This window comes from Aquarana catesbeiana, linkage group LG03 (assembly GCF_042186555.1).
Source record: "Aquarana catesbeiana isolate 2022-GZ linkage group LG03, ASM4218655v1, whole genome shotgun sequence".
In the NCBI taxonomy this organism is placed as follows: Eukaryota; Metazoa; Chordata; class Amphibia; order Anura; family Ranidae; genus Aquarana; species Aquarana catesbeiana.
In genome coordinates, this window is record NC_133326.1 from 354,068,537 (window position 1) to 354,079,820 (window position 11,284).

The 11,284-nt window shown below is 42.7% G+C and overlaps 1 protein-coding gene across 3 annotated transcripts in view; it reads left to right on the forward strand.

Moving 5' to 3' along the window:
* Window positions 1–11,284, forward strand: part of CPEB4 (cytoplasmic polyadenylation element binding protein 4) — a 153,659-nt gene that overhangs the window by 87,268 nt on the left and 55,107 nt on the right. For 2 of the 3 annotated variants that reach the window (XM_073620603.1, XM_073620602.1), the window contains exon 4: window positions 3,426–3,449. The exons of the other annotated variant lie outside the window; for it this stretch is intronic. In XM_073620603.1, the coding sequence (XP_073476704.1) occupies window positions 3,426–3,449 (24 nt within the window). The remainder of the gene's footprint in view (window positions 1–3,425; window positions 3,450–11,284) is intronic. 3 annotated transcript variants of the gene reach the window in all.

Sequence of the window (11,284 nt, forward strand, 5' to 3'; positions counted from 1 at the left end):
CGTGTTCCTCCGATCCCCCATAGGGGAGAGCGGAGATCTGACAGGGCGGTCCCTGCAGTGTGCGGGTCCCGCCCTGTCATCTGCCTGCTCAGCTGGGGAAAACGGAGCTATCCCCGCTGAGCAGCGGATAAACACGGGGCTGATCAACACGGATCCGTCCCGTGTGAAAGGGGCCTAACAGAAAATTCCAACCTTTTGAAGGGAAGGCGGCAATGGGTGCTGGACAGTGCTTTTCTTTCATTTAAACAGGAGCTCCAGGCTCTTTTGAAAAAAAATATAAAAAAGTACTGTAGCTGCTGACTTTTAATATTGGGGCACTTACCTGTCCAGGCATCCAGTGGTGTCCTCACCACTATTATTCAATTGGCTATCAAGTGCTAGCGCCGCCATCTTGACTAAGGGAAACCGACAGTGAAACCTTGCAGCTTCACAGCCTGTTTCCTACTGCGCATGCGTGAAGCACGCTGTGCTTTGTGAATGGGCTGCAGTCTTATGGGACCTGTAAAGTGTCCCTGAAGGCTGCAGGGGAAGGAGGAGGGCTTATATCGTCACAGTGAACTGACCTGAAAGTGGGAACAGGTACCTGTCAAAACCTGGTACCCGCTTCCCCCCCCCCCCCCCCACAGCCCTTTCACATAACTCAAAGTGGAGGTCCGCCCACCGCTTCAAAAATCAAAAGCCAGCAGCTGCACATACTGCAGCTGCTGACTATTAATAATCGGACACTTACCTGTCCTGGAGCCTAGCGATGTCGGCATCCTCAGCTGATGTTTCCATCAGCTGTTGGGTGCTGCCATTGCAGGTAAGGGAACCCGGCAGTGTAGTTTTACGGCTTCACGCCGGGAACCCTACTGCTCCGCTCCTCATTTCTACTGGCCCGATAACAGGGGTAAGGGGAGGGAGCCGAGCCGTGACGTCAATATCCGCGGCTGAGACTCCCGGAAGTGGGAACAGGATACCTGTCAAAATACAGGTATCCTGTCCCACCTCCCCCCGAAAGGTGCCAATTAATTGTGGCACCGGAGGGGGGAGGAAACAAATGAGCGGAAGTTCCACTTTTGGGTGGAACTCTGCTTTAACCTTGCAGGGAGAGTTTATTTTCTTCTTTTTTTTTTTTTGTTTTTTTTTTGTTTTTTTTTTGTTTTTTCCCCCCAGCCTCTACTACTAGTCTTGGCAATGTATTCCTGGAATGCTCCACATTTTGAATAGTGAGATGCAGGGTGATGAGAATGAGTTTCAGGCACCGTTCACATCTGGTGATTTGAGATTGTGAACAGAATCCGCATGATTCTGAATCCCACTGCAATTGTGACAAAAAGCGCCATGTGTGTTTGGGTGCCATTCATTTTAAATGGCACATCAAACGTGGTGTGGTTTTGCCGTGATTGTTGCCCAAAAAGGAGCAGGAACTTTTGGTGTGACAATCTATGCGCGATGCAATTAAAAATGAATGGCCTGCAAATGTGTATGGTGCCTTTTGCCGCGATTGCAGTGTGATTTAGGAACCGCAGGCAGATTTGCTGCAATTCTGCACACAATCCCAAATTGTCAGATGTGAATGGGGCATTCTCAAAGTTGATGTTGCATACTGCAGGTGCTCTGGTATAGGGGTTCCTAGGGAACTCTATACCAATAGTTTAGTAAATTAAAAGATGACACCATTTGACACACAATTATAATAAAAATTGATTTCGCGCTATAAAAATCTATCACCTCAGAGTAAAGTGCATACAATAATACAAAATCACTAACCGTGCAGTGTCTAAAAGTGCTCCATAGTGCAACAATATATCAAGGTGCTATGTGCATCAAGGTGAAAAATCAATGACAATGCAAATGAAAAACGTTAAAAATAATCAAAAGTTCATAATGTGCATCAAAGTCTATATTGTGCTGTTCCACTAGGATCATTCAGTGAAGGTAAAAAGTGATATTAATCTTGGGTTTTCTAATCCGGTGGCACCGGGCTCTCTAGACTCTCACCTTGAGTAAAAATATTAGGGGCATTGAAACCAGATTCTTTGTTCTTTGTGATATGGTGATGTGGAAGTGAAGCTTCTCTGATGTTGCAGCGATCTCTCTGCTTAACAGTACCTGCGATTTGTAGGAACAAAGAGGGTTGCCCACCTGGGCTCCACCGGTCCGGTGGTATAAACGGGAAGGGGAGAGAGAAAAGATGCCTCCGATGGTGTAGTAAGTTTAAAACAACTGGCTATTTATTAAAAATTCAAGTGGTCTCTTACATGTAAACAAGTTAAAAACAGCATTAAAGGTAAAAGAGTTGAGGAGCGGCGTTGGAGACGCCTCCTTACTAGTTTCCGGTTTCGTCTATGCTCGGCCACGCCCTACGCGTTACGTCACCGCCCGTGACTTCAACTGGGGCGACTGGGGACGCCGCTCCTCAACTCTTTTACCTTTAATGCTGTTTTTAACTTGTTTACATGTAAGAGACCACTTGAATTTTTAATAAATAGCCAGTTGTTTTAAACTTACTACACCATCGGAGGCATCTTTTCTCTCTCCCCTTCCCGTTTATACCACCGGACCGGTGGAGCCCAGGTGGGCAACCCTCTTTGTTCCTACAAATCGCAGGTACTGTTAAGCAGAGAGATCGCTGCAACATCAGAGAAGCTTCACTTCCACATCACCATATCACAAAGAACAAAGAATCTGGTTTCAATGCCCCTAATATTTTTACTCAAGGTGAGAGTCTAGAGAGCCCGGTGCCACCGGATTAGAAAACCCAAGATTAATATCACTTTTTACCTTCACTGAATGATCCTAGTGGAACAGCACAATATAGACTTTGATGCACATTATGAACTTTTGATTATTTTTAACGTTTTTCATTTGCATTGTCATTGATTTTTCACCTTGATGCACATAGCACCTTGATATATTGTTGCACTATGGAGCACTTTTAGACACTGCACGGTTAGTGCAGTCAAAGGCCAGTTTCATTTGTCAAAGATAGTGACAGGTTTTTTTTTTTTTTTTTGTAAGGGTTTAAAACATTGCAAGCCTCCTTTTTTAGGTCTGTGGGTAATTTTGTAGTGTAGGTGCAGCTAATATTTAGGGGAAATGACAGTTTCTGAATCTCCATTTGTCTGTGTTTACTTCATACATTGTACACATTCATGTTCAGTTCATTTCCCTCCGGTTATCAGTTGGCATGTGTTCTAAATTGCATGCATGTAGGTCTGGTAATGACTGATTACATAAACTGCAATGCCTTGACTGTTCTTGTTTTTCTTCTTGTGCTGGAAATGTATGGTGCAGAGAGAACATGTGAGCGTCTAGTATTATAAATTCTGTGCGGTCATTTCAGAGATGTCAGTAAATGAGACACTGTACAGGGGATGTAATTAGATTTCCTAATCATGATGACATTGTCTGAAAGGCTCTTTTCTTTCTCTGACACGCAGCAAGGACATATGGGCGAAGGAGAGGTAATATTTCTGCTTTTCCATTTTCTAACAATCTTTCTAATGTCGCTAATGATCACCATATTGGTTTCCAAAGCTGTCATTTTCTAAAGCTTTATTTGCCAGCTAAATGATTTATGCCATTTTCTGTTGTTCTGTTTGACAAGTCGCAGCTGAAAAATAAAAAGATAGCTGTGCGTTGGAGAAAAATAACGACTTTCCTGTATTTGATAAAAGCATAGCCTAATGTAATGGAAGGTTTAAATTTCAAGTATACTATACATCTAGAATTAATAAGATTTCTCACAGAATTTACATAAGCAGTGTGTGAGCTGTCTGTACCTGTGCTGCACTGTCCTGAAGCTTCCTCTGATGTGATAGTTCAGCCTATATGGCATGTGAATGGATTGATTATAGTTTTGTGGATCTCTCCTGCTATAAAAATTGTGGCGTACACGGTTTCTTTCAAAGTAGATGTAAGTCCTAACTGGTTGACATTTCATTTTCTTAAGCACATTTATACCCATAAACAGTTTCCATATCTTCCTTTTAATAAAATACTACTTTTTTTTTTTTTTTTTTTTTTTATTCCCTTTTTGTATCTCGGTGCTTTTAATCGCCTCCTTCTTTGCAGTCACTTCCTGTCTGCATGCCCTTGCTGCAGCTCAATGTCATTGCTGAGCTAGCTGCATAATTAGTGTTGGCCGTGGCTACTTAGTCTCTACCCAGGGAGACAAGAACAGAGCATTGTCATTCGATAACAAGTGCCTGAACAAGGATCCTTGCGGACAGATACAGTGCCTTGAAAAAAGTATTCATACCCCTTTTCTGCATTTTGTCATGTTACAACCAAAAACGTATTTTATTGGGATTTTATGTGATTCACCAAACAGTGGCACATAATTGTGAAGTGGAAAGAAAATGAGAGAGGTTTTTTCAAATTTTTTTTACAAATAAATATCTAAAAAGTGTGGTGTGCATTTGTATTCAGCCCCCTTTACCCTGATACCCCTAACTAAAATCTAGTGGAACCAATTGCCTGCAGAATTCACCTAATTAGTAAATGGAGTCCACCTGTGTGTCATTTTAAGCTCGGTATAAATACAGCTGTTCTGTGAAGCCCTCAGAGGTTTGTTGGAGAACCTTGGTGAACAAACAGCATCATGAAGGCCAAGGAACACACCAGACAGGTCAGGGATGAAGTTGTGGAGACGTTTAAAGCAGGGTTAGGCTATATATAAAAAAAAAATAAATAAATAATATCCCAAGCTTTGAACATCTTGCAGAGCACTGTTCAGTCGATCATCTGAAAATGGAAAGAGTATGGCACAACTGCAAACCTGCCAAGACACGGCCGTCCACCTTAACTGACAGGCCGGGTGAGCCTTAATCAGGAGAGCATTAATCAGAGAAGCAGCCAAGAGGCCCATGGTAACTCTAGAGGAGCTGCAGAAATCCACAGCTCTGGTGGGAGAATCTGTCCACAGGACAACTATTCGTCGTGCACTTCGCAAATCTGGCCTTTATGGAAGAGTGGAAGAAGAAAGCCATTGTTGAAAGAAAGCCATAAGAATTCCATTTGCGAGAACCCGTGTGGGGGACAAAGCAAATATTTGGAAGAAGGTGCTCTGGTCAGATGAGACCAAAATTGAACTTTTTGGCCTAAAAGCAAATTGCTATATGTGGCAGAAAACGAACACTGCACATCACACTGCCCACTCAGCCTCTTCGCAGCTGCCCATTCAGTACATGGCATGGCTGGGGGGCAGAGACTAGAGGTCAGCTGACTGGTGAGGAATGGGAAGTGGGAGGGGCTGGAGGAGACCCTATCACCTAATTTTGGCATAGGTGTCACTGCTACAAGATACCACAAAGAGACACAGTGAGTAACAGTACCTGTGATTATAGTTGCCATTAAAGGTCCCCACTCCAGTTCTCGGCAAAGCAGATGACCTTGATCAGGAGCACCTAAGTTGGCTGATCTGAACTCCCCCCAGCACTGACACTCATCCCATTCCCCCCACCAAGGAGTAAGAGAAGGAATAAAAATAGAGAGGGTGGAACAAAGGGAGAGGAAAAGAGGGGGAGTAACAAGAAAAAGGGAGAGAAAGAAAGAAAAAGAGAACAAAAAAGGCGGCTAGAGAGGGATGGAAAAAAAAACAAGAAATTAGGATAGAGAGAGAGAAAAGGGAAAGAAAGGAGAAGAAAAAGTGGTGCATCGTAAAATGTACCATAAGGGGTTTTAATAGTGTACAAGTGGAAGGGACTCAGGGAGCGCTAATTATCTGTGGGTTGGGGGTGCAAATTATTTGTCTTGCCTTTGATTGCTGACAACCCGCCTTTTACTGTTAGGGGTCCCCGCAACTTAGGAAATTTTATCAAGGGGTCACGGCACTAGACAGGTTGGGAACCAGTGGTTAGATCAAAGCATATTCATGTTTTAGAATGGCCCAGTCAAACTCCAGCCCTAAAGCCAATTAAGAATCTGTGGCAAGACTTGAAAGTTGCTGTTCAGATGCTCTTCATCCAATCTGACAGAGCTTAAACTATTTTGCAAAGAAGAATGGGCAAAAATTTCACGCTAGATGTTCAAAGCTGGTAGAGACATACCCAAAAAGACTTGCAGCTGTAATTGCAGCGAAAGGTGGTTCTACAAAGTATTCACTCAGAGTCTGAATACAAATGCACGCCACACTTTTTTCTTCAATTTTATTTATTGTAAAAAATTCTGAAAACCATTTATTTTTCTTTCCACTTCACAATTATGTGCCACATTGTTGGTCTATCACATAAAATCCCCAAAAAATACATTTAGATTTTTGGTTGTAACATGACAAAATGTGGACAATTTCCAGAGGTGTGAATATTTTTTCAAGGCACTGTAACCTTTGTATTATTTAAAGCACCCTTTCTCAACCTTTTCAACACACAGGAACCCTTGAAAGAACTTTCCGGTCTCGGGGAACCTACATTTAGGTCCATATGTATTTGGACACAGGCAGATTTTTTTCAGCTATTTACCAAAACATAAGCTATAATTCTATAACAGATATGGGCTGAAAGTGCACACTCTCAGGTTTATTTTGAGGGTATGTACATCCAAATCGGAGGAAGGGTTTAGGACACGACTAAGTGCACAACTCTTAAGAATAGCTACCCACCCCCCCCCCCCCTTTTTTTAAGGGGACAAAGTAATTGGAATTGCAATTGAATCAAAAGCTGTTTCATGGCCAGGTATTGGCTACTCCTTCGTTATTGCTTCATCAACTAAGCAGGTAAAAGGTCTGGAGTTGTTTCCAAGTATGGTATTTGCATATGGAATCTTTTGGTGTAAACCTACATCGTATGTTCAAAGGAGCTGTATATGCAAGTGAAACAGGCCATTGTAAGGCTTCAAAATGAAATGTATCAGCGAGATAGCAGCAACATTAGGAGTGGTCAAATCAACAGTTTGGTACTTTCTGAGGAAAGAAGAACGCACTTGTGAGCTCAGCAACATAAAAAGACCTGGATGTCCACGGAAGATAACAGTGGTGGATGATCTCAGGATCCGCTCTATGGTAAAGAAAAACCCATTCGCAACATCCAGACAAGGGAAGGACACCTTCAGGAGGTGGGCGTGTCATTGTCGGTCAAACAATCAAGAGAAGACTTTACGAGAGCAAAAAGGGTTTACCGCAAGGTGCAAACCATTCATAAGCCTGAAGAATAGAAAAGCCAGTTTAGACTTTACCAAAAAACATATACAAAAGCCAGACCAGTTCTGGAAAAGCATTATTTGGACGGATGAAACTAAGATTAATCTTTACCAGAATAAAGGGAAGAAAAAAGTGTGGAGAAGGCTTGGAACAGCTCATGATCCAAAGCGCACAACGTCATCTGTAAAACGTGGTGGAGGCAGTGTGATGGCATGGGCATGCATAGCTTCCAGTGGCACTGGGTCATTGGTGTTTATTGATGTGACAGGAGGTAGAAGCAGCCGGATTAATTCTGCAGTGTTTAGAGAGATACTGTCAGCCCAGATTCAGCCAAATGCAGCAAAGTTGATTGGACGGCGCTTCACAGTACAGATGGACAATGATCCAAAACGAACTGCAAAAGCAGCCCAGGAGCTTTTGAAGGAAAAGTGGAATATTCTGCAATGGCCGAGTCATTCACCTGATATCAACCCAATTGAGCATGCAGTTGCTGAAGGCAAAACTAAAGGCAGAAAGACCCACAAACAAAGAACAACTGATGACAGCTGCAGTTAGAGCCTGGCAAAGCATCAGAAAGGAAGAAACCCAGTCTTTGGTAATGTCCATGGGTTCCAGACTTCAGGCCAGTAAAGGATTCTCAACAAAATATTAAAAATATTTTATTTATGATTATATTCATTTGTCCAATTACATTTGAGCCCCTGAAAATGGGGGGACTGTATATAAAAATGGTTGCAGTTCCTAAAATTTGTATTTGATATTTTATATTCAACCCCTTGAATTAAAGCTGAAAGTCTGCACTTCAAATTAATTTTGATTTGTTTTGTTTTAATTTTGTTCTGGTGGTATACAGAGCCAAAAGTATGAAAATTTGTGCTTGTCCAAAAATATATGGACCTAACTGTATATTATATCTACAACTCATGATACATTAGTGTGATAGTGGGAAGAATGCTCCTTACACTTGTGGTCAGCGGGAAGAATTGCCCCCTTACAGATGGCTAAAAAGATCATTGGTGTCGGAAGGAACTTATCTGGGAGGCGGAAATTGGTCATTGCCCAAGCAACCCCTAGCAACATCGGGGGGGGGGGGGAACCCTGGTTGAGAAAAGTTTTGATTGAAAGAATTCTACAGATTTAAAAGATTGAGGAAGACCTTTGAAGTTACATTTAACATATCTACTTAAAAGCTGGTTAATCTGCTTATACAGTTGTGCTCAAAAGTTTGTAGAAACCCTGAAATTTTGGCATCGATATTGAAAATTACTGTTCATGCTAAATGTCTTTTTTTTTGTTTGATAGTGATCATATGAAGCCATTTATTATCACATAGTAGTTTGGCTCCTGCTTAAATCATTACAGAAATCGTCCAAATGGCTCAATGATTAAAAGTTTACATACCCTGGAATTAGGGCTGGGAAAAAAATCGATTTTAAACCTTGAATCGAGTTGAGAGGTCAAATCGATTCAAAATTTTAAGCAAATCGATTTTTTTAGATTTTTTTTTTTTTTTTTTCACAGCGCCGGTCCCGAGGCTCTGCGAGCATGAGTTTTTAGGCGAGGCCGCGGCTTCGGCCTAGTCCGCGGCTACGGCCGGACGCCGCGGACTCGCCTAAAAACTCATGCCCGCAGCGCCTCCGGACTGGCACGGACACCGCGCCGGGCCTGAAGAGCTGCGGGCAAGGAGTTTTTAGGTGAGGCCGCGGCTTCGGCCTAGTCCGCTAGGCCGGACGCCGCGGACTAGGCCAAAGCCGCGGCCTCGCCTGAAAGCTCATGCCCGCAGCGCCTCGGGACTGGCGCGGTTTCCAAAAAAAAAAAAAAACAAACTCGATTCGAATCGTGAATCGAGTTTTTTTTAAGAGAATCGAAGATTTTTTTTTTTTTTTTTAAGAAAATCTCCCAGCCCTACCTGGAATGTTTGGCCTTGGTACATACACAAAGTGACACACACAGGTTAAAATGGCAATTCAAGGTTAACTTCCCACATCTGTGGCTTTTTAAATAGTGAGTTTTGTCAGTGCTCACATGGATGCACTGAGCAGGCTAGATACTGAGCCATGGGGAGGAGAAAATAACTCAAAAGACCTGCATAACAAGGTAATGGAACTTTATAAAGAGAGAAAATGATACAAAAAGTTATCTAACGCCTTCAATATGCCAGTCAGTACCGTTCAATCACTTAAGTGAAACTCTGCTTGTTTGCTTCCTCCCCCTCCGCTGCCACGTTTGGCACCTTTTTAAGGGGGCAGCGGGTACCTGTTTTTGACAGGTACCCATCTCCACTTCCGGGTGACCTTGCAAAGTCAAGTTGCCAGAAAGAAGCCTTTACTGCACCAATGCCAAAAAAAAGCCTAATTAAAATATGCCTGATAACATCTTGACACGCCTCACATCTCTGGCACACTGTAATCTGAAGTGGCAAGACCAAAATAGAGACATTTATGGTCACAACCATAAGCACTAGGTTTGTAGAGGAGTCGACAAGGCCTATAGCGCCAAATACCATCCCCACCGTGAAGCATAGCGGTTGCCCACTGATGTTTTGAGGGAGTGTGAGCTCTAAAGGCACAGGGAATCTTGTGAAAATTGATGGTAAGATGAATGCAGCATGTTATCAGAAAATTACTGATGGACAATTTGCATTCTTCTGTATTAAAGCTGCGCATAGGATGCTCTTGAACTTCCCAGCATGACAATGACCCTAAGCACAAGGCAAGCTGACCCTCCAGTGGTTACAGCAGAGAAATGTGTAGGTTCTGGAGTGGCCGTCCGTCTCTTAACCTTAATATCCTTAAGCCACTCTGGGGAGATCTCAAACATGTGGTTCATGCAAGACGACCAAAGACTTTGCATGACCTGGAGGCATTTTGCCAAGACGAATGGGCAGCTGCACCACCTACAAGAATTCGGGGCCACATAGACAACTATAACACTGTCTGATGCTAAAGGGGGGCAATACACTGTATTAAGAGCTAAAGGTATGCAGACTTTTGAACAGAGATCATGTGAGTTTACTTGTTGTCATGTTTTGTTTTATGATTGTGCCATTCTATTATGACCTACAGTTACCGAATATGAATCCCAAAAGATAAAAATGTGTTTTGCCCACTCACGTTTTCTTTAAAAATGGCACATACTGTATATTACCAATTCTCCAAGGGTATGCAAACTTATGAGTGCAACATTTTTTTCCTTTCCATAGTTCCTTCTTTACTCCTTTAATAAACTTGAAAATAAAATTGATCAATAAAACCTTCTTTTTTTATATATACTTTATTTTAGGCCGTTTAATGCAATCTCTGTGCTTCTCCATGCTCCATGGCTGTTAGGGGGGGGGGGGGGGGCTCTTCTGAAAATATCACAATGTCCTTCCTCTGTACTTGTGTCCAGAGCCATCAGCCTTGATCCAAGCAGTCTGGTTTAGGGAGGGGTTACTTATGTATCAAAACACTCTGTTAAAGAGGAACTGCAGTCTGCTCACATAATTTGTAATACAAACATCTTTTCCACTCTGAAGCTTCCCTCCAACCGCTTTGCATATTATTTTATATATACTGTGATTCTGTACTTGCCAAATATACTGCAGAAATCCCCCTACACGAAGTCTGGCTGCAACCATGTTAACTGTGGGCAGCTGAACCTGCTGCCTGTTTACTTCCTGGATTTACACAGACACACACCTCCAGCTCTGCAGCTCTCATTGGCCCTCTTATGACTCATCCCCCCCCCCCCCCCCCCCCTTCCTCGCAAACTCTCAGGAGAGAGAGAAAGCTGCACATGATGTCATAAGCCTAGGCTTTTTACCAGACAAGAAACAGGAAGTGGGCTGAATAAGGTATTTACTGGCAGAAAAAAATGTTTTACTATCCAAAGTTAAAACAACAAGGGCAGAAGTTTTAATAGATGGAAAGTTGAAGAAATCACTGAAGTTCCGCTTTAAGTGGTTGTCAGTCTGGCGGAGGGTGTGTTCCTACCTGGACTATATTTGCATGCACACTGACGTAGGTAATGCCAACATGTGATGTTGGGCCTCCATGATTGAAAGAACTGAAATCCAATTAAAGGGGCAGGCCAGGGACAGTCAGACTAGGGAGGAAAGGGCTATATTACTTTGGGGTGTCCTCTAGGCGAAAAATGAGGCAGGCTCTATTTGACTTACTG